Raw genomic sequence first — 24,460 nt, 5'->3', positions numbered from 1 at the left:
AGAGCAAAACATTTGTGGCACCCCCTGTGACAGTGAAGACAAAAAATGTACGTTTTAAAGTTAATTCCCTGCAATTCAACACGTTTTGTCATGGTGCGGGGAGATGATTTTGCAATTTTATAACTAATTTTATGCAATTCAATAGAAACAAAGTTTTTTAAATCCGATGCGTTTCGGCTGCATGGCCTTCGTCAGGGAGTACAAAAAAATAATACAATGTCCTCTTTTGAACAGCTTTTCCAATTAGCCCTAATTAGAAGAGGGAGCACTACAGTAGTGTGGAGTAAAGACATATGTGACAGAAGCCTACCGTCAATTAGACAATGATGAATTCTACCAATCTCTTACCTTCAACCCTACAGAGGACCTAAAAACTGAATTGAAAGGGATCCTCACAGAAGCTAAGGAGAATGTTTACATTTCAGACAATGAGTTCAAATGTCTTTTCAATGACAGTATGGCTTCTTTTAACCTTCTTCCAAAGGTCCACAAACATCCTGAAAATCAGACAGACAGACCAGTCATTAGTGGTAATGAAAGTCTGACAGAACCCATCTCTAGAACATTGATTACTTTATTAAGCCTTTTGTGCCGTCACTCCCAGTCTATCTTCAAGATACCACAGATGTGTAGAACAACATTAAGGAATAGAACAATATAGGTACAGCTTCCTTTTTAGTCCTTTTTAGTCCACCATTGAACATGAACAAGGTTTGGCAGCTATGCACCATTTCTTGAGTACCCGGCCTGAGACTGAGATGCCTCCTACAGAATTCATTGTCTCACTGACTGAATGGACTCTTCATCATAACATCTTTGTCTTTCAGGACCGTATTAAACAGGTCAAAGGGTGTGCCATGGGAGCTACAGCCCTTCCTACGCTGGTTTGTACTTGGGTAAATGGGAAAATGACTTCATTTTGGATCCTTCTAATAACCATTTCTTTGACCGGATTATATGGTGGGGATGCTATATTGATGATGTTTGCCTGTTTTGGTCCGGCTCAGAAGATGAACTTATTTCCTTCCACCAATACCTTAACAACATTAACCCTAACATCAAACTAACTATGAAGTACAGCAAGGATAACATTCCTTTTTTGGACCTCGGCATTAGTAAAAATGACAAAGGTTGTTTGCACACATCAATCTTTAGGAAGCCTACAGATGGGAATACCATTCTGAGGGCAGACAGCTTTCACCCCAAAAGGCTAAAAGAGAATATTCCATATGGCCAATTCCAAAGAGTCCGCAGAATTTGCGATCAGGAAACAGACTACAGTGTCAAACCTGCTGAATTGGAGAATCGCTTCTTGAATCGGGGCTACAGCGTTCAGGTCCTGAAAGATGCCGGTATAAGGGCTGGATTACTTGACAGAGAGAACTTGTTGCGAAGGGGAGAGCCTCGTGACACATCGGAGAGAGTATTCTGTTACAAAATACAGCACTGAAGCAGAGAACATTAAAATAATCAGTCAAAATAATTGGGGAATCATCCAAAGTGATACGCTACTACGCCAAGAGAGATGTCCTACCCTGAATGACAAATTAGTCCACAGTTATCTTCCGGGTGACTCTCAAAGATTTGGTTTGACCACAAACCCAAGGGCTCTTTTAAATGTAACCATGGCAGCCATTGCAGTAATATTGCTCAGAAGAAGTATTTTGTTGACACAGCTTCCCAAATGGAGTATTACGTCAAGCATTTCATTAACTGTAAAACCACTTGTCATCTATAGATTGGAATGTCCACAGTGCAAGGTGTTCTACATTGGACGGACAAAGAGACACCTTCAAGACCGCTTAGCGGAACACAAGTACGCCATACGGGTAGGCAATGAAGACAACCCCATGGTAAGGCACAAGTCCCTACACCATGGCAACCCTGCCTCCCTACAAGCTATGGGTATTGATCATATTCCGGCCTCTATTAGAAATGGGGACCGTCTTAAACAGCTAAACCAAAGGGAAAGTTTTGGGATTTACAAACTACAGGCCATTAAATACCCTGATTTAAATGAAGATATGGATTTCTCACCCTTACTGTAGGGTTGTGATGGGTCCATTTGCTGTCCTCTAGTGGACATTTTGCTCAATTGCACTCAGCTATGTTTAGACTGTTGTTGTTCATGTTTTGCTGTGTTCTAGTGTACTATGGAATATATTCCTTTCTTATTCTTGACACTTCTCCCAGTCATATTTAAGGTTAGAACTACCTTTCTAAGTGTCCTGATACTTCGAGCTTGGAGTTGTATTTTTATGATAACATAGCTACAGTATCTCACTTTTTAATGTGTATAGTATTGCTTACTAGGTGTGTCCAATCAATTTTGTAACCACTCCCTCTTGTACTCCCTGACGAAGGCCATGCAGCCCAAACGCGTCAGATTTTTAAAACTTTGTTTCTATTGTACATGCCATACTAATAAAGGCATTTTAATTAATTATATAAAGAGTGCCTTGGTCCTATTTTCTTTTCTTTTTGATGACCAATTTACCCCTTTTACCAAAGAGCACCTTCTGTCTACGATAAATTACTATTGTGTACCTTAGTAGCACTTCCCTTCCTCCTCTTTCTACCAGATGCAGACAATGTTGAAGTAACAAAATTGTATTACTAGAACAGGGGGCAGGCAAAATGACAGGTCAAGGGCATGCAGAGGTCAGTAATCCAGATCAGAGTCCAAAAGGTACAGAGCGGCAGGCAGTCTCAGGGTCAGGGCAGGCAGAATGGTAAAAACCGGGAAAACTAACAGAAGCTAGAAACAGACAGGAGCAAGGGGGAAAACGCTGGTAGGCTTGATGAACAAAATGAACTGGCAACAGACAAACAGAGAACACAGGTAGAAATACACTGGGGAAGATGGGCGACACCTGGAGGGGGGTGGAGAAAAGAACAAAGACAGGTGAAACAGTTCAGGGTGTGACACATTTTGCCATGGGGCGGAGAGAAAACGTTGCAGTTTTACACCTCGTATTCTATTATTCTAACTCTCAACAGTAAGTTGAGATCCCGACTGAGTTACAATTTTTTTTAATAATGTGTTTTTTTTAACCGTGATCCAACTCAGAATTCCAAGTTAGGAACTCTGGTCTCTTTCTTTTTTTTTTTTTTTTTTTTTTATTTTACCCCTTTTTCTCCACAATTTCGTGGTATCCAATTGTTTTTTAGTAGCTACTATCTTGTCTCATCACTACAACTCCCGTACAGGCTCGGGAGAGACGAAGGTTGAAAGTCATGCGTCCTCCGATTCACAACCCAACCAAGCCGCACTGCTTCTTAACACAGCGCACATCCAAGCTTATCGATCTTCAGTCTGATGCAGTGACTGGACGAGCTGGTCATGGGTGCACCTCAGCCACGCTCAAGGTCCTAAACAATATCATAACCACCATCGATAAAAGACAATACTGTGCAGCCGTTTTCATCAACCAGGCCAAGGCTTTCAACTCTGTCAATCACCACATTCTTATCAGCAGACTCAACAGCCTTGGTTTCTCAAATGACTGCCTCGCCTGGTTCACCAACTACTTCTCAGACAGAGTTCAGTGTGTCAAATCGGAGGGCCTGTTGTCTGGACCTCTGGCAGTCTCTATGGGGGTGTCACAGGGTTCAATTCTCGGACTGACTCTTTTCTCTGTATACATCAATGATGTCGCTCTTGCTGCTGGTGATTCTCTGATCCACCACTACGCAGACGACACCTCTCCTTCTATGGCCTCCACCTGCTCCTAAATGCAAGAAAAACCAAATGCATGCTCTTCAACAGATCGCTGCCTGCACCTGCCCGCCCGTCTAGCATCACTACTCTGGACAGTTCTGACTTAGAATATGTGGACAACTACAAATACCTAGGTGTCTGGTTAGACTGTAAACTCACCTTTAAGACTCACATTAAGCATCTCCAATCCAAAATTAAATCAAGAATCGGCTTCCTAATTCGCAACATAGCATCCTTCATTCATGCTACCAAACATACCCTCGTAAAACTGACTGTCGTACCGATCCTTAACTTCGGCAATGTCATTTACAAAATAGCCTCCAACACTATTTAGCAAATTGGATGCAGTCTATCACAGTGCCATCTGCTTTGTCACCAAAGCCCCATATACTACCCACCACTGCGACCTGTATGTTCTCGTTGGCTGGCCCTCGCTTCATATTCGTCGCCAAACCCACTGGCTCCAGGTCATCTGTAAGTCTTTGCTAGGTAAAGTCCCACCTTATCTCAGCTCACTGGTCACCATAGCAGCACCCACCCATAGCCTGCGCTCCAGCAGGTATATTTCACTGGTCACCCCTAAAGCGATTTCCTCATTTGGCCGCCTTTCCTTCCAGTTCTCTGCTGCCAATGACTTGAATCAAATCAAATCAAATCAAATGTATTTATATAGCCCTTCGTACATCAGCTGATATCTCAAAGTGCTGTACAGAAACCCAGCCTAAAACCCCAAACAGCAAGCAATGCAGGTGTAGAAGCACAGTGGCTAGGAAAAACTCCCTAGAAAGGCCAATACCTAGGAAGAAACCTAGAGAGGAACCAGGCTATGTGGGGTGGCCAGTCCTCTTCTGGCTGTGCCGGGTGGAGATTATAACAGAACATGGCCAAGATGTTCAAATGTTCATAAATGACCAGCATGGTCGAATAATAATAAGGCAGAACAGTTGAAACTGGAGCAGCAGCACAGTCAGGTTGAAGTTGAAACTGGAGCAGCAGCATGGCCAGGTACTTGAACTAATTGCAAAAATCACTGAAGCTGGAGACTCATATCTCCCTCTCTAACTTTAAGCACCAGCTGTCAGAGCAGCTCACAGATCACTGCACCTGTACATAGCCCATCTGTAAATAGCCCATCCAACTACCTCACTCCCATATTGTTATTTTTTATTTTTTGCTCCTTTGCACCCCAGTAGCTCTACTTGCACACTCATCTTCTGCACATCTATCACTCTAGTGTTTACTTGCTAAATTGTAATTACTTCGCCACTACGGCCTATTAAATGCCTTACCGCCCTAATCTTACTTCATTTGCACACACTGTATATAGACTTTTCTATTGTGTTATTGACTGTACGTACGTTTATTCCATGTGTAACTCTGTGTTGTTTGTGTCGCACTGATTTGCTTTATCTTGGCCAGGTCGCAGTTGTAAATGAGAACTTGTTCTCAACTTGCCTACCTGGTTAAATAAAGGTGAAAAAAAACTTTCCAAAGATTAGGAGTCATGCTCAGAAGGTGTTTGTACTGTTTGGGTCAACCTATATATGTGAACAGACATTTTCAGTGATGAAATATAACAAGTCAATGCACAGATCATCTCTTACTGACTCTCAACTTTTAGAAATCCTGCGAATAGCGAAGTCAGAAACTATACCTGACTTCACTGCTCTTAGCAATGCCCATCAGAGACGTCTCTCCTCACGCTGATTGAGATGTTTAAATGTAATGTTGAGTTCTCTCTCTTTCTTGTGTTTTTGTGCATACCCGTTAACAAGAGTTCTGTCTGTGGTGCTGAATGCACAGTGTGCTTTTCCCTCTGTGTAGTTCATTGCATGTTTAAAAATGAAAATACCTACCAAAAGGAGAACATGTATGTGGTTTATTTCTGTGCATGTTAAAAAAGTAAAATAAGTATCATATCTGGATGTGATTTACAGTAGATTTACAATATCTGTCAACACAGTCATACACATGATGTATAATCCTGTAATATGATTCTGGCCTGCTATGGCAAAAATATATCCTAATGTGGCCCTCCATGGGAAATAATTGCTCATGCATGGTGGGCGAGAGATTCCAGATTCAAATTCTGGATGAGCCCCCTTTTAAAAGAGTATGCAGTAGACTAGATATTATAGCCTCCTAATATACTCCATATAGCATGCCTACTAAATAGTTGCTGTACCTTGTCATTGCCAAGATGGAATAAGACATGGAAAGTCTCTAATTAGCAATAATTTGCACAAGCCTAGTACTATTGAATAGTCAACAAAAATGTTGTGGATTTCATATAAATGTTACATGTAGAACTATCTAATCATTTACATCAGGTGTACACTTATATATATATATATATATAATCAATATAATGTAATGTATACGGTTTATATTTCAATCCAACACATTCCTCTGCACTAGGTGGCGTGGTGAGCATTCCGGATTGTAATATCCAACCTTGAAAAATACATCCCTCACGTGCGCATGCGTATTTACAGAACGGAACGCGTTACTTCGTCGACCGGAAGCTTTGACGTCCTTTCTTAAGAGGACTGCCATAATGGTGAGTTGGCCATGAAGCTTGTGGATTTAGAAAATGTTATTAAATACACTTGTCCTTATTGTTAAGCTACCTCAGTTAATATGTAAATAGATAACGTATCGCTATGTTAGTGATGATTAAAATACTGTCAATGGATTTTGGACATTATTGAAATGTCGGGCTCAGTCTGCTACAACGTGGTGTACAGGCCGGTAATCAGGCTAACGTTAGTTAGCCCAACCATGACGATTGCATTGCAATGGCGAGCGCATTAGAGTTGCTATATCTTATCCTCCGGCCTTTTTTTTCAAGTTTGGTTTGTCGGTCCATTTTTGTATGTACGCTAGGTTGTGGGCTACAAGCTAGTATTCACCAGGACAGCTAACTAACCTTAACGTTAGTTAGCTAGCATGCTAATTAACGGTTAGCTAGTATAGCGTTCACGGTTTTGTGGTTTCCCACAAGCTGTCTATCATAGCCATGTTAAAGCCAAATCACATTTGTAAAACATGTAGTCAGTTAGGACAAACCCAGCTAAATTCATTGGGTATAAGAAACTAGTGACCACACGCCCACTGAAGGGTTTTGTTCACGGTTGTCTTAGCTTGCTAGTTAGAGCGCCAGTAAACAACCCACATTCTTTTCCTGCAGGTGTTCAAGCGCTACGTCGAGATTGGCCGCGTCGCCTACATCTCTTTCGGGCCCCACGCAGGCAGCCTGGTGGCCATCGTCGATGTCATCGACCAAAACAGAGTAAGCATTGCATTGATGTCATCCTGACTTTATGCTAGAGGTCCCCAACTTTGGTTTAGGAGACCAACTGGTTGTGCAGGCTTTTATGCCAACCCTGCTACTCTACTCTTCACATGTTCAGGTACCAGTTTAGAGCCCAGCTCTGAATTGGTACCTGTATCTTGTAGTCTACTAGCATTTGTATGTCTATCCACCAACCCTTCTTCGTAGTCCTTCAATCAATTACCACATCTGTTAATTTAAGAATGGTTCAACTTGGTATCGGCATGTTTTGTTAATTTGAACTGTTGGGTGTGTTTGTCTCAGGCGCTGGTGGATGGTCCCTGCACAGGGGTGAAGAGGCAGTCGATGCCTTTCAAGTGCATGCAGCTCACTGACTACGTCATCAAAGTACCACACAGGTGATTGAGAGGACACCATGTGTGTATTCACTAGGAACTGAACAGAAGCAAACTGAATGAAAGGGGGCGGGACCTACCCTTGTCCAATAGAAACCCGTTTGCAAAATATTCAGCTGTGGTTTGCACAAATAAATAAACCCAGGTCCTCATCAAGGCCTTGATTGGTGCAGTCAGTTGTATTACTGCTGGGCTGGTACAACATGCACACAGACACCTCAATGAATTGACTGTGGCAGCTGCTTTGTGTTTTCAAGTGAACTTTTTCTTATTGACTATTCTTGAGTCAGACTTACAGTAACCACACAGAATATACTACCTCACAACATGCACTTGTTTTTGCTACTACTGTAAAGTTAGGGCTTTTCTGTGCATATTTGGGTCCCCTGGACAATAACCCTTCCTGTGTTGCAGCGCTCGTCAGAAGTTTGTGAGACGCGCCTGGGAGAAGGCCCAAGTCACCGAGAAGTGGGCAGAAAGCAACTGGGCAAAAAAGATCGAAGCCAGACAAAAGGTACGGATATTTTGTACATTTAGATTGGCCATTAGCTGTTAGTCGAAACAGCAACTCCTCCTGGTGTCCACGTGTTTCTGACAGAATGGCTCTGGGGTGGGGTCTGCTTATGGGTAGCAGTTGGTTTCTCAATGGCCAAGGTTAAACATATTTTGTAAAATAGTGCACGGAAACTTCAATAGGCTTTAGATGACTCGCTGCCCACACATTTGGGAATGACATCCTTGTTGTATATACTGTCAATGCCTATGTGTCCCTTCGGTCTTGCTTGGGTTGTCTTTGGGGTTTTGTTCCTAGAGTAGGTCCTGCACATCTTTAATTGATTTACAATATTTCTATACATTTGACCCTTTTGGGTGTGTGGTGGAGCATCCAAATACTACTTGATCACTGATTGTGGCCTAACTCATGAGGTGGTGTTTTGACATGCTATGCTACTGGATTGTTCCTCCAACTTAGTTAAATACCATTCAAAACTATCTTTTGGTATTTGTTTAATTAGTCCACTGTTGATAGTCACTAAATGTTTTGTGTGTCAGCAAGGTTTCGACATGTAGAACTTTGAAAATACTGTGACACTTTCTGTATTTTTAAAGTTGTATATCTTCTTCAGTGCTGACATGCCAAACATTTGGGGACTTTATCCACATTTGGACTAATGAAACAAATACCAAGAGTTTGGGTGGAATTCTCCTTTTTAAGGGTGATATCCACTAAACACCAAACAGAAGCAAATGGGACAAAACAGGGAGGGACCTTCTTGAATTTGTCGAATACATAAATGTCTTGATTTCCGTTGCAGAACGTTTTGCTATAGTGCTACTAATCTCTGTCCCAGTTGTATAACTGTTATGTCTCTACAGAGGGCCCAGATGTCCGACTTTGACCGCTTCAAGGTGATGAAGGCCAAAAGGATGGTGAGTGGAGAACATTTATTACATCAGATTATTACTTATGTAGAGTATTTTGGTTTGCAAATTAAATGTACATCATGGTGGAAATGAATTGAATTTTAAGAAACTTGTCACTAATGATCCATGGATTCGCTGTTTATGTCCACAGAGGAACAAGATCATCAAGCATGAGGTGAAAAAGCTGCAGAAAGAGGCAGCGAAGAAGGCATGATCTAAAATAAATCCTCTGGTTGAATTGTTCTCCTTTGTCCTCTTGTATTTACTACTGCCCACCTGTCAATCACAGGACTATCTAAAAGCTGATGACACTCACCTCTAACATTCTATACACTTCTGAATTCACAATGTTGCACCTCCACCCGGGTCTTCATGCCATTGTTCTGAACATCTTCCAAGCCACTCTACCCACAGCGCAATAGTCAAATCACATTTTATTTGTCACATATGCCGCATACAACAGGTGGAAAAATTAACGTGAAATGCTTAATTACAAGACCTTAACCAACAATGCAGTTTTAATAAAATATTAACTACATTTAAATAAAAACTCAAATTAAAAGGCTATATACAGGGGATACCGGTATCGAGTCAATGTGCGGGAACAGCCAGTAGAAGTGTAAATGCAATAGTCCGGATGGTCATTTGATTAATTGTTCAGCAGTCTTATGGCTTGGGGATAGAAGCTGTTGGAACTAGACGTGTCGCTCAGGTACCGCTTGCCGTGCGGTAGCACTGAGAACAGTGACAAGTCTGACTGGTGGTTACCAAAGTCGTTCTGAATGGGTGCCAACTACTGTTTAGTCTTAAATTACACGAGTGGCTCAAAATAAGATTACATTTATAAAGTAGTCAAATGTTTAGTGGGAACAACTTTGCCAGCATTATCATGTCGTACAACTTACTTACGGCATGGCAATGTCATTAGCGCAGTAAGTCAAACATAGCTAGCTAGCAATGCTACCGTTAACTGGCTAAAATCCGGTGTCCCCTCGATCCAAATTTATTTATATAGCCCTTCGTACATCAGCTGATATCTCAAAGTGCTGTACAGAAACCCAGCCTAAAACACCAAGCAATGCAGGTGTAGAAGCACGGTGGCTCGGAAAAACTCCCTAGAAAGGCCGAAACCTAGAGAGGAACCAGGCTATGTGGGGTGGCCAGTCCTCTTCTGGCTGTGCCGGGTGGAGATTATAACAGAACATGGCCAAGATGTTCAAATGTTCATAAATGACCAGCATGGTCAAATAATAAGGCAGAACAGTTGAAACTGGAGCAGCAGCACGACCAGGTGGACTGGGGACAGCAAGGAGTCATGTCAGGTAGTCCTGGGGCATGGTCCTCCGAGAGAGAGAATTAGAGAACGCACACTTAGATTCACACAGGACACCGAATAGGACAGGAGAAGTACTCCAGATATAACAAACTGACCCTAGCCCCCAGACACAAACTACTGCAGCAGAATTACTGGAGGCTGAGACAGGAGGGGTCAGGAGACACTGAGACATCGATGTTAGCTAACGTTATACTGCATCTAAAGTCAATCTGGCGATATCAAAACGGTGACAACAGGTTTTCCTTATAATTACAGTATTTGCCTCCTGTGAATGGCATTGTATTTCCAAGCCACTAATGCACTTTTGATAGTCTTCATCAGCGCTCGTTGACGGTACGTTGAGTAGAATGCTCAGATGGGTATCAGTCCAAACCAAACGTGACGAAACATGCAACCAATGAACAGCATTAAGACACTGCGACGACGATCCGTTAGAAGCAGTAGGTGGCCGTATTGTCTTTACTATAATATGGAATTACATTTTCTGCTAAATTCTCACACTACACACTAATCTGTGTGTTGAATCGCCACCCAGCAATTGATCTCTAATTTACCGTGGCCATCCCCTGCTGTTATCCTTTCATCGTGGTGTGTCAATGCTAAAGCCGCATCTGTCCAGTTTCAGAAGGGTGAAACGTAATATAATATAGAAATACCATGAAAAGAGATTGTGAATCACGCACGCATATTATGATTGTATAATCTGCATTGCAGACTTCCAGACCTTCAAACAATTACAGGTCACAGAATCACAACTGTCTGGGCTGATGAAGACTGCTCTAATTATTTACTGTAAGGAAGGGCTCACTTGAATAACACGAATGATTAACAAATCACTACTTTAGTTGGCATGAAATTATGGTCGTTTATGTACAGTTTCCTTTACTAATTCAGTTGCGAGAGTATCTGTTTAAAATGGTAACTGGCACTGTGGTATATGGTATGAGAAAGGCCGCTGCTATTCTCTTTTCATCCACTAGGTGATGGTAAAAGATTGAGAAACGTCAACAAGCTAAAATTGGGTTTGTGGTACTTTTCTAAGTGACCAACGCTGTTCACATATTCTGAGGGGTAGACTTGACTTATTGAAAGTTTAAAGAATATTCTAGGGTTATGTTCAAGATCTTAAATGAATGCACCAGGGAGAAGTAAGTATATTGTCAGTAGCACTACCCTGCTGTGTGTGGGGCTAGATGAAGAGGGCGGGTTCTTCTGGACTACAGGCGAGATGGGGGGGGGGGGGGGTTTGAGGGTGCTTCTCTCACCATCTCTGGTCAGGGCGGGAGGGAGAACCAAAAATGGAACAATCTGAGATGCTGCTAGGCTCAGGATAATGAGGGGGGTGAGAACAGCTTCTATCTAACAGAAGATAAGAGATTGTTGGCCAATTTGACACATCCTCTAAAGATAGTGATCAGTTGGCAGTGTCTCGCTACTATGTGAAAGCTGCAGAACACACTTGGTTCACTCAAGGTCTTCAAATGCCCTGTTTTTTTATATAGAAATACACTACATGACCGAAAATATGTGGACACCTGCTTGTCGAACATCTCAACATCTGTCGGAACTAGCATTTCGCTACACTCGCAATATCTGCTAACCATCTGTATGTGACCAATAAAATTTGATTCCAAAATCATAGGCATTAATGTGGAGTTGGTCCCCCCTTTGCTGCTATAACAGCCTCTACTCCTCTGGGAAGGTTTTCCACTAGATGTTGGAACATTGCTGCAGGGACTTTATTCCATTCAGCCACAAGCACATTAGTGTGGTTGGGAACTGATGTTAGGTGATTATGCCTGGCTCGCAGTTGGTGTTCCAATTCATCCCAATGGGATACAGGTCAAGGCTGCGTGCAGGCCAGTTAAGTTCTTCCACACCGATCTCGACAAACCATTTCTGTATGGACCTCGCATTGTCATGCTGAAACAGGAAAGAGCCTTCCCCAAACTGTTGCCTCAAAGTTTGAAGCACAGAATCATCTAGAATGTTATTGTATAGCGTTAAGATTTCCCTTCACTGGAACTAAATGGCCTAACCCAAACTATGAAAAACAGCCCTATAATCATTTTTCCTCCTCCACCAAACTTTACAGTTGGCATGATGCATTCGGGCATTTAGCGTTCTCCTTGCAGCTGCCAAACCCAGATTCATCCTGCCAGATGGTGAAGTGTGATTCATCACTCCAGAAAACACATTTCCACTGTTCCAATGGAGGCAAGCTTTACACTACTCCAGCCAACGCTTGGCATTGCGCATGATAATCTTAGGCTTGTGTGCGGCGGCTTGGCCATGGAAACCCATTTCATGAAGCTCCCAGCGAACAGATCTTGTGCTTAGAAGCGGTTTGGCACTCGGTAGTGAGTATTGCAACTGAGGACAGACAATTTTTACACGATAAGCGCTTCAGCACTCTGCGGCCCCTTTCTGTGAGATTGTGTGACCTACCACTTCGCGGCTGAGGTGTTGTTGCTCATAGACATTTCCACTTCACAATAACAGCACTTACAGTTGACCGGGGCAGCAATTTGACAAACTGACTTGTTGGAAATGAGGCATCCTATGATGGTGCCACGTTGAAAGTCAGAGCTCTTCAGTAATGCCATTCTTCTGTCAATGTTTGTCTATAAATAGCACAGCTATTTTGAGGACTCTCCAGAGATGTTCGATCAGGTTTAAGTCCATACTCTGGCTAGGTCACTCAAGGACATTCAGAGACTTGTCCTGAAGCCACTCCTACGTTGTCTTGGCTGTGTGCTTAGGGTTGTTGCCCTGTTGGAAGGTGAACCTTCGCCCCAGTCTGAGGTCCTGAGAGCTCTGGAGCAGGTTTTCACCAAGGATCTCTCTGTACTTTGCTACGTTCAATTTTGCCCCGATCCGGACTAGTCTCCCAGTCCCTGCCGCTGAGAAACATCTCCATAGCATGATTCTGCCACCACCAGCTCTAAGGACAATTCCTTTAACCTCATGGCTTGGTTTTTGCTCTGACATACACTGTCAACCGTGGAACCTTATATAGACAGCTGTGTGCATTTCCAAATCATGTCCAATCAATTTAATTTACCCCAGGTGGACTCCAATCAAGTTGTTGAAACGTCTCAAAGATGATCAATGGAAACAGGATGCACCTGTGCTCAATTTCGAGTCTCATCGCAAAGGGCCTGAATACATATGTAAATAAGGTATTTCTGTTTCTAATTTTGTGTATGTAGATTGCTGAGGATATTTTATTTATTTAATCCATTTTAAAATAAGTCTGTAATGTAACAAAATGTTATGGGGGAAAACCAAATCACTTTGGATGTATTGTTGCTGTTAAATTTACACTGACGTTGATGCCATCTACAAGTCAACGCTGAGGCATTGACTGATCAAATCAAGCTCCTCGAAGGTATTTACTCCCATTAGATCACAGCAATATCATTCCGCCACAGCTTCCCGTGTTAATAGACGTATTGTAAATAGTAATTCTGTGCCTGTTAGTTTTTGCACTCTCAAGGAACCCACTTAGCGCATCTATGCTATTAATAGTTTTATATCATCGTTTTGCTACATGTGCTCATAAGCATGGGTATTGTCATAGTAATCGTGTGCACATTTACCTGAATTCTACTATTAGCTCAATTTTTTATCCAACCAGGAAGCTTATTGTGGCTAGCATATCCAGTTCTGTTGACTCTTCTGTCACCATGGATACTTCGGCTGTTTTCAAATCTCGCAGAGCGGTTGGATTGTAATATGTAAATATGCGAATAATGTCTAAACTGGAATTTCTGGATGTCTAGGTGCATGACACTAGCTGAGACGTTCTGGTTATCTCAGTGGCCTGGCTGAATAGTTTGATTATGCATAAGGGGGGGCTTTACGTAAAATCTCAAAAAAGTGTGAGCTGTTGGTTATAAAATTGTCTGTAAGCCAAAATATGCATATATGCACAACAGCTGCTTCGGCCGAGGCTGTTTGGTATTATTTCTGATTTATTTAAACCATTTCTGATATCTGAACTGGTTGTGTTGGGAGATCTAAATCTTGATTCAGATCAGTTTAAGAATATTTGTCTTGAGTTCAACTCTGCTCAGCTAATAACGAAACCCACTCGGATTAATGTAAAGAAAAACTAGCAGACTCCTCATTGACCTTATCCTGGCTAACCGTCTCTATAAGTATTTGGCTATTGATGTTTTTGCAAATGATTTCAGCGACCACAGCCCTCTTGCTTGCTTGCATTAGTGATACCAAATTGAAAAACTCTCATATAATTTTTAAATGTCACCCCAGGAATTTCTTCACGATCTACATTATTCGGAGCTTTTTTTCTACTATATAACTCCATTCCAGACCCTGTTTGGAAAATTTAAATTTTATCTTCCATTTTTACGTCTCTGACTGATAAACAGGTCCCTTTTCAAGTCAAAAACCGAACTAATTCACGGTTCTCTCGGGTACTTTCAGACCTCTTGATAAGAAATCAAGCCTGGTTCAAGGCTAGACAAACAGTCTCGTTAGCTGATTGGCAGCTATTTAGGCAATTGAGAAATAAGTGCACCGCCTCGGTTAAACCGGCCATATCAAACTATTTCGCTGTGGCAGACTGTTATTGATCCCTCTAAATTCTGGAAAACCATTAATTCAATGAAGCGGGCTAATTCCTCTACCACCCCACCTAAGCAAGTAATTTGACTGAAAAAGTTCAGATTTGTGATGCTTTTTATCAGCATTAAAAAAAAATGTTTTTTTATCTCAACTGGTTTTCTGTTTGAAATAAATGGTGGTCATACTGGTCTTGGCAACATACAGCCTCCAGTTGCCTCGATTAATTATCAGCCAACCTCACGTGACTTGGGGAATAGTAGTCAGGGTTTTTCTTTCTTGCTGCCTTATTAGCTATTGACACGAAGAAGTCATTAGGGGCTGACAATTTGGACCTGTCTTTGCTTAAGTATGCAGTGCCCGTCATTGCTGCCTCAGTTACACACATTTTTTATTTAGTATCATGAAATATTCCAAAAGTGTGGAAAGCAGCTTTTGTGCTACCACTCCACACGGGCAAGGATAGTAGTTATCTCGATAATTATCAACCTATTTCCAGGCTCCGTCTTGCGAAAATACTAGAATCATTGGTCAACAAACAGCTACATTATTTTCTATCTGTAAATTATATTCTTAATGTTTAATCAATCTGGAATCAGACCTAAACATTAGCTTGTTGTACATTATATTGCAAAGACCTTTAGATTCTAGAAAGAATTGTGCTTCCATGTTTGTAGACTTGTGAAAAGCTTTTGATACTGTAAACCATTTTATTCTGTTGAACAAGCTGTACTCAATAGGGTTGGGTACTGATGCTTGTTTCATAATGATCTCAATGACATAGCTCAGGGCATCAAGGTAGATGGGTTCAAATCTGAGTTCTTTGAGTTACATAAAGGGGTGCCCCAAGGTTTGATATTCCGCCCACTACGGTTTACAATCTATATAAATAACATTGGTAATGCTGTAAAAAATATATTAGTTTGTATGCTGCTGATGGTGTTGTATTCCATTGCTCCATCGGTTGGCCAAGCCTTTTCACATTTAAAGTCTGATTGTCAAGCACTGCAGAGGTCACTAATTGAATCTAAAGTTAATGCAAACAAAACAAAAAGCATGCTTTTTTTCTAGGTCCCATAACCCAGATTTAAAGGAATTTGGAATGACTAGTTTGAACGGTACACAAATTGAGTGAGTTCTTTCCTAAATATTTCTTGGTATCTGGCTTGATGACAAACTGTCATTTAAAGAACATGTCAGTGAGCTGGTGAAGAAGTTGAAGTTCAAGGTTGGTTTCTTTTACACAAATAAAGCATGTCGAACTTTTGATAATTGGAAGGAATTTGTCCAGGCAATTTTTATGTACATTTTAGATTAAGGTGTTATTATATCTATCAGTTCAGAGTATTGGAGAACTATGTTTATAAATGTCTTCTTTTGTTAATATGTTTTGTAAAATTGTCCAGGCTATTTTGTCCATTTGAGATTTTTTAGAATGTTATAGAGTGATCAGATGAATTGCAATTAATTGCAAAGTCCCTCTTTGCCATGCTGCTAGTAAGATTGCACCTAAATCAAGCATTTATTGGATCATCAAGAACTTAAAGGAGAGCGGTTCAATTGTTGTGAAGAAGGCTTCAGGGCACCCAAGAAAGTCCAGCAAGTGCCAGGATTGTCTCCTAAAGTTGATTCAGCTGCGGGATCGGGGCACCACAAGTACAGAGCTTGCTCAGGAATGGCAGCAGGTAGGTGTGAGTGCATCTGCATGCACAGTGAGGCGAAGACTTTTGGAGAATGGCCCAGTGTCAAGAAGGGCAGCAAAGAAGCCACTTCTCTTCAGGAAAAACATCAGGGACGGACGGATAATCTGCCAAAGGTACAGGGATTGGACTGCTGAGGACTGGGGTAAAGTCATTTTCTCTGATGAATCCCCTTTCCGATTTTTTGGGGCATCTGAAAAAAAGCTTGTCCGGAGAAGACAAGGTGAGCGCTACCATCAGTCCTGTGTCATGCCAACAGTAAAGCATCCTGAGACCATTCATGTGTGGGGTTGCTTCTCAGCCAAGGGAGTATGCTCACTCACAATTTTTCCTAAGAACACAGCCATGAATAAAGAATGGTACCAACACATCCTCCTGAGAGCAACTTCTCCCAACCATCCAGGAATAGTTTGGTGACGAACAACACCTTTTCCACAGCATGATGGAGCACCTTGTCATAAGGCAAAAGTGATAACTAAGTGGCTCGGGGAACAAAACACCAATATTTTGGGTCCATGGCCAGGAAACTTCCCAGACCTTAATCCCATTGAGAACTTGTGGTCAATCGTCAAGAGGCTGGTGGACAAACAAAACCCCACAAATTCTGACAAACTCCAAGCATTGATTGTGCAAGAATGGGCTGCCATCAGTCAGGATGTGGCCCAGAAGTTAATTGACAGCATGCCAGGGCGAATTGCAGAGGTCTTGAAAAAGAAGGGTCAACACTGCAAATATTGACTCTTTGCATCAACTTCATGTAATTGTCAATAAAAGCCTTTGACACTTATGAAATACTTGTAATTATACTTCAGTATTCCATAGTAACATCTGACAAAAATATCGAAAGACACTGAAGCAGCAAACTTTGAAAATTAATACTTGTGTCATTCTCAACTTTTGGCCTCGACTGTAGAACTCACATTGTGTTTTGTATCAAAAAGTGGGTTGGGCCTCTTTGTATGTAAGGAGAGAGCAGCATTTTCTTGTGTTTATCTACAAAGCACTCATGCTGAAACTTCCTATGTATCTATCATAAGTAATTAAATTTAGACTTAGAAATGACCAAACCCGGTCTCCGGCTTGGACAACACTGTAGGCTCCTTCAGTCCTCAGAGTTGGGTGGTAAAGCTGCTTTTCATTTAATTTGCACCCTTTCTGTGTTTAAAATATAGGGCTTCCGAGTGGTGCAGTGGTCTTAGTCACTGCATCTCAGTGCTAGAGGTGTCACTACAGACCCTGGTTTGATTCCAGGCTGTACCACAACTGGCTGTTATTGGGAGTCCCATAGTGCGCACAATTGGCCCAGTGTTGTTAGGGTTTGGCCGGGGTAGGCCGTCATTGTAAATAATAATTTGTTCTTAACTGACTTGCCTAGTTAATTAAAAAAATAATAATAATAATTGTCTTAATTTGTTAGTATGTTTGATTTATTTGTGCAGTGCTCATCTGTAAAAGAGACCCTAAAAGAGAACAGGACTTAAAGGACAACAACACCAAACCACTAATTCCAGTGTTAAACAGTGTTAAATAACACATGTGCATTTTTTTTGTGTTTTTGTGAACAAATGTTTATTTTGTCTGTTATAACAAGGTTGGTAGAAATGTGAAAATTGTTGTGAAAATCAACGACAATCAAGCAAACATAGCTACACACAATAATACCAAAGTCAATATCAGCATGTGAAGTAGCTAGCTAGCTGTAAAATGACCTAAACTAACTGCACTATCAATTTGGGGGAGTGTATCTCACCGAGTTCAACTTGCAGTTCTCTGCCCAGAGCGAGTGCAGAGCATGTTGCTATGGTAACAACGACCCTTTCCCATGTTTCCCCACAGACACACAGGGCGCATTGCGAGATGGTACTTGAAGGAGAAACTGAGTTGAATAATTTGCTACACTGTTTAGATTGTGCACATCATCTAAATGAAATATATACACTGTCATGACAATATAAATGGATGGATGTGTTCTAGACAAGTATGCCCATACCATATACTGGCTGAATTGTTGATCTGGAGGTAATGACGGGGCGGCAGGGTAGCCTAGTGGTTAGAGCGTTGGACTAGTAACCGAAAGGTTGCAAGTTCAAATCCCCGAGCTGACAAGGTACAAATCTGTCGTTCTGCCCCCTAGGCCGTCATTGAAAATAAGAATTTGTTCTTAACTGACTTGCCTAGTAAAATAAAGGTCAAATAAAATAAAAAAGACATGTGATGGTGTATCCTCTATTTGTAGTGACAATAACCATGTAGCTATGACACGTTCCTACACGACTTCCTAATCTTACAGATGGACCGTTTACAAGTTAAATCATGGAGAAAATAGTTTGGCTTTCACCAAATTGACAAGAATTTAATTATTTTTATTTCTGGAGGTGGATTATCCCTTTAAACTCGGGGTAACACCCTTTTGGATGCAGACAAAACAGGTTCAAAAACCCAGGTTCACAGTCAGGGCATTAACCTAACTAGCTTCAGGACTCTGATGAATATATGTCCCTGGTCCTACTTACTGATATCTCAGTGAAGTGTTGTAAATATTACATAACAGTCAGTTATTAGCCCTGCCAGACCTGTTTTAGTTCACACTAACAGTCACAGGACACTAATAGGGCAAGGGGAGGATCAGATGTGTGCTAGTTATTAGTCCTGCCAGGCCTGTTTTAGTTCACACTAACAGTCACAGGACACTAATGGGGCAAGGGGAGGATCAGATGTGTGCTAGTTATTAGTCCTGCCAGGCCTGTTTTAGTTCACACTAACAGTCACAGGACACCAATAGGGCAGGGGGAGGGTCAGATGGGTGCTAGTTATTAGTCCTGCCAGGCCTGTTTTAGTTCACACTAACAGTCACAGGACACCAATAGGGCAGGGGGAGGGTCAGATGTGTGCTAGTTATTAGTCCTGCCAGGCCTGTTTTAGTTCACACTAACAGTCACAGGACACTAATAGGGCAGGGGGAGGGTCAGATGTGTGCTAGTTATTAGTCCTGCCAGGCCTGTTTTAGTTCACACTAACAGTCACAGGACACTAATAGGGCAGGGGGAGGGTCAGATGTGTGCTAGTTATTAGCCCTGCCAGATCTCCTGTTCATTGCCCTTTCTAGGACAGGTCATTTTTGGTTAAAAAAGGCAGAACAAAAATGTATTGATACAAAGTTAAGTCAGACCAAACAGAGCACTCACATGGATTGCAGAGAGACCTACTTCATGTAATTAAACAGATCTGACTCGTTAAGCACTGTAAGAGGTGAATAATTAGAAGGCTAATCAAGTGTTCTCTAGTCATGGCCCTGGAGAGGAACAGAAACAAGATGGCATTGACAGACATAGTCACCCTGTTCCTAGCAAACAGTGTATATATATTTAAAGTTTAGTTATTATTTTGTTGTTATTTCTTACATGATTTGCGCAGTGTTTATTGCATTATTACCTACAGCTGAGATATTAGATATGCAGGTGAGTGACAGCCTTTCAACCAGAAATTCAACTTTCCTTTATTTGTACCCCCAAGGCACTTCCACTCATCACAGGGGCTGCTCCAAGAGGCCGTTGATGGAGAAGAGGAATACGGAGTGGGCTTTTAGTCCCACTCCGGAGGCATGCATACAGTGCATTCAGAAAGTATTCAGACCTGTTGACTTTTTCCACATTTTGTTACAATACAGCCTTGTGCTAAAATGTACTAAATTAGTTTTCCCCTAATCAATCTACACACAATACCCCACAATGAAAAAGCAAAAACAGGTAATACACATCACATTTACATAAGTATGCTGACCCTTTACTCAATCGTTTGTTGAAGCGATTACAGCCTCGACTCTTCTTTGGTATGACGCTACAAGCTTGACACACCTGTATTTGGGGAGTTTCTCCCATTCTTCTCTGCAGATCCTCTCAAGCTCTGTCAGGTTGGATGGGAAGTGTCGCTGCACAGCTATTTTCAGGTCTCTCCAGAGATGTTAGGTCCGGTTCAAGTCCGGGCTCTGGCTGGGCCACTCAAGGACATTCAGAGACTTGTCCCGAAGTCACTCCTACGTTGTCTTGGCTGTGTGCTTAGCGTCGTTGTCCTGTTGGAAGGTGAACCTTTGCCCCAGTCTGAGGTCCTGAGTGCTCTGGAGCAGGTTTTCATCAAGGATCTCTCTGTACTTTGCTACGTTAATCCTTCCCTCGAACCTGACTAGTCTCCCAGTCCCTGCCGCTGAAAAACATCCCACAGCATAATGCTGCCACCACCATGCTTCACTGTAGGGATGGTATTGGCCAGGCGATGGTTTCCTCCAGACGTGACACTTGGCAATCAAGCCAAAGAGTTCAAACTTGGTTTCATCAGACCAGAGAATCTTGTTGCTGATGGTCTGAGAGTCCATAAAGTCCTGATTGGTGAAGTAATGCAGAGATGATAGTCCTAGAAGGTTCACCCATCTCCCCAGAGGAACTCTGGAGCTCTGTCAGTGACCATTTGGGTTATTGGTCACCTCCCTGACCAAGGACGTTGTCCCCCATTGCTCAGTTTGGATGGGCGGGCACCTCTAGGAAGAGTCTTGGTGACACACATGTTTTGGTAACCTTCCCCAGATCTGTGCCTCGACACAATCCTGTCTCTGAGATCTATGGACAATTCCTTTGACCTCATGTCATTATGAGGTATTGTGAGTAGATTAATGAGGAATTTGTATTTATTTAATCCATTTAAGAAGGATCAAATCAAATTTTATTTGTCACATGGGCCGAATGCAACAGGTGTAGCCCTTACAGTGAAATGCTTACTTACAAGCCTTTACCCAACAAGGCAGTTTTAAGAAAATACCTAAAACATAAAAAATAACAAAATTGAGGGGGGGGGGGGGTGTAGCCATTTGATTAGCTGTTCAGGAGTCTTATGGCCTGGGGGTAGAAGCTGTTTAGAAGTCTCTTGGACCTAGACTTGGTGCTCCGGTACCGTTTGCTGTACAGAGAAGAGTCTATGACTAGGGTGGCTGGAGTCTTTGACAATTTTTTGACACTGCCTTGTATAGAGGTCTTGGATGGCAGGAAGCTTGGCCCCAGTGATGTACTGGGCCGTACACACTACCCTCTGTAATGCCTTGCGGTCGGAGGCTGAGCAATTGCCATACCAGGCAGTGATGCAACCAGTCATGCTCTCGATGGTGCAGCTGTAAAACCTTTTTAGGATCTGAGGACCCATGCCAAATCTTTTCAGTCTCCTGAGGGGGAATTCGTTTTGTCGTGCCCTCTTCAGAACTTTCTTGGTGTGCTTGGACCATGTTAGTTTGTTGGTGATGTGGACGCCAAGGAACTTGAAGCTCTCAACCTGCTCCACTACAGCCGTGTCGATGAGAATGGGGGCATGCTCGTTCCTCCTTTTCCTGTAGTCCACAATCATCTCCTTTGTCTTGATCACATTGAGGGAGAGGTTGTCCTTGCACAACATGGTCCGATCTCTGACCTCCTTCCTATAGGCTGTCTCATCGTTGTCGGTGATCAGGCCTACCACTATGTCATGACGTTGGCCTGCAGGTGAGGTTTATGATCCCCGCATAAATACCTTTCTCCCTTTCCTATCTCTTGACTCTACAGAAGTTGAACCAGTTGAAAATATGCGTTGGGACTTAATGAATATAATGTCAGTTCAGTTGGCTTCTGAGACATGATTACTGATGATAGGACGACATAAACTGTATCTTGGAAAGTCTACACATTATAGTTATCAGATTCACATGGAATTGTCGCGCAATTTAAACGTTTAAATATGAAACTATTTGTGAAATGTAATTTTAGCTTCCAAATGAAAGAATTGGGTTTTCATGAGTGAACTATGCTCCACTCAGTGGCCCTGCCCATGTGAACAGACATTGTTTATAAACTATGAAACACGTCCTTCTCTCCCCTCCTATATAAAGCCCTTGCCGAAAATGTAACTTTCTGTTCCCGAGGACGTTAGTGCGACAGTCCCATTTAAAAGGGCTCAGCTAATAAGCTGTTCCAAGGACGTGTGGACTTAAGATCCCCACGTTGAAAGGACAAAGACCACCTACAGAACTAAGCCAACCTTGGTTCTCTAACGAAATTAGCATAGAATTACAATGTGAAGTTGACGACCTACATGCTGGAAGGATGAATTTCGACTATACCAGCCAGAATATAGCATGAGCATTTAGCATGGAAACTTGGTATGAACTTTGAACCCTTATTCACTCCAGAAGTGATACCTCCTAGCCGTTGAGTTAGCAGCAGTCGCTAAGCGTGGGCTAGGAGAGGACGGACAGAGTATCTATTCTACCACGCTCCAGTTCACCACTAGACAGTCTTCAGAGGACCAGAGATTCATAAAGGACAAACCGGCCTTCCATCGACGACCAATTTACCGAAGCGCAGCTCAGATTAAATATTTATTGCATTCTCCTTTTTCAAATGGGCGGTTATGTAGAATGCATAAGATTCTGTATTTACAATAGTATAGCTTCTCCCTTTGTTCCTCAGTGTTCCCGCTCTTTCACTCAAACCCAAAACCCTCTCTTTGTGTAACTAGCCGTCGTATCTGTTCCGTCCACCAGGGATGTTTTCTTTGACATAATTTGTAATCAATGTATGATCCATTCTGTGTGATTATTTAGTAAATAAATAATTTAACCAAATTTTGTATTGCTGATTCAACTTGTTAGCCAGGGTTCGTGAAGATATCTGAAAGTTGTAAATTCTTGGTTGAGACTAAATAAGGTGAGGATTAAATATTGACTGCTATTGATGTAAAAGATTACCAGGTCTTTAAGAGTTTAACTACACCTTCTAGTTAATTATCTACCTGATTAGCTTATTCAGGTAATATTAATTACAGAGAAATTATTTCATAGAATAGCATATCATATCACTTAATCCGGCATAGCCAAAGACACGACAACTGTTGTGTCATCAGCAAATTTAATGATGGTGTTGGAGTAGTGCCTGGCTGTGCAGTCATGAGTGAACAGGGAGTACAGGAGGGGATTGAGCACGTACCCCTGATGGGCCCCTGTGTTGAGGATCAGCGTGGCGGATGTGTTGTTACCTACCCTTACCACCTGGGGGTGGCCCGTCAGGAAGTCCAGGATCCAGTTACAGATGGAGGTGTTAAGCGCCCAGGATCCTTGGCTTAGTGATGAGCTTTGAGGGCAGTATGGTGTTAAACGCTAAGCTGTAGTCAAAGAATAGCTGTAGTCAAAGAATAGCATTCTCACATAGGTGTTCCTTTTGTCCAGGTGTAAAAGGTCGGTGTGGAGTACAATAGAGATTGCATAATCTGTGGCTCTGTTGTTGTGGTATGCAAATTGAAGTGGGTCTAGGGTTTCTGGGATAATGGTGTTGATGTGAGCCATGACCAGCCTTTCAAAGCATTTCTTGGCGACATATGTGAGTGCTATGGGTCAGTAGTCTTTTAGGCAGGCTACCTTAGTGTTCTTGGGCACAGGGACTATGGACTATGGTGGTTTCTGCTTGAAACATGTTGGTATTACAGACTCAGTCAGGGAGAGGTTGAAAATGTCAGTGAAGACACTTGCCAGTTGGTCAGCGCATGCTCGGAGTACACGTCCTGGAAATTCGTCTGGCCCTGCGGCCTTGTGAATGTTGACCTGTTTAAAGGTCTTACTCACATCGGCTGCGGAGAGCGTGATCACACACTCGTCTGGAACAGCTGATGCTCTCTTGCATGTTTTAGTGTTACTTGCCTCGAAGCGAGCATAGAAGTTATTTATTTATTCGTCTGGTAGGCTCATGTCACTGGGCAGCTCTCGGCTGTGCTTCCCTTTGTAGTCTGTAATAGTTTGCAAGCCCTGCCACATCCAACGAACATTGGAGTCGGTGTAGTACGATTCGATCTTAGCCCTTTATTGACGCTTTGCCTGTTTTGTGGTTCGTTGGGGGGCATAGGGGGATTTCTTATAAGCTTCCGGGTTGGAAGTCACGCTCCTTGAAAGCGTCAGCTCTACCCTTTAGCTCAGTGTGAATGTTGCCTGTAATC

The 24,460-nt window shown here is 42.2% G+C and overlaps 2 protein-coding genes across 3 annotated transcripts in view; both read left to right on the top strand.

The window, feature by feature from the left end:
- The first annotated feature begins 6,137 nt into the window (after positions 1 to 6,137).
- On the top strand, positions 6,138 to 9,079 carry rpl14 (ribosomal protein L14). The gene is made up of 6 exons (XM_020505245.1): positions 6,138 to 6,281; positions 6,912 to 7,013; positions 7,320 to 7,414; positions 7,826 to 7,925; positions 8,789 to 8,842; positions 8,988 to 9,079. Exons 1-6 carry the CDS (start codon positions 6,279 to 6,281, stop codon positions 9,048 to 9,050), a joined length of 417 nt encoding a protein of 138 aa, XP_020360834.1. The 5' UTR covers positions 6,138 to 6,278; the 3' UTR covers positions 9,051 to 9,079.
- A 4,225-nt stretch (positions 9,080 to 13,304) lies between these two features.
- LOC109907340 (SNF-related serine/threonine-protein kinase) overlaps positions 13,305 to 24,460 on the top strand; it is a 30,285-nt gene continuing 19,129 nt past the window's right edge. The window contains exon 1 of one of the 2 annotated variants that reach the window (XM_031793313.1): positions 13,305 to 13,354. The gene's annotated coding sequence lies outside the window, so the exon portion shown is untranslated. Of the gene's footprint in view, positions 13,355 to 13,391; positions 13,564 to 24,460 lie in introns of those variants that run through there. The other variant, XM_031793314.1, reaches the window with a different exon arrangement.

Source organism: Oncorhynchus kisutch, linkage group LG17 (assembly GCF_002021735.2).
Source record: "Oncorhynchus kisutch isolate 150728-3 linkage group LG17, Okis_V2, whole genome shotgun sequence".
In the NCBI taxonomy this organism is placed as follows: domain Eukaryota; kingdom Metazoa; phylum Chordata; class Actinopteri; order Salmoniformes; family Salmonidae; genus Oncorhynchus; species Oncorhynchus kisutch.
This window is presented reverse-complemented; position numbering and strand designations above follow the sequence as displayed.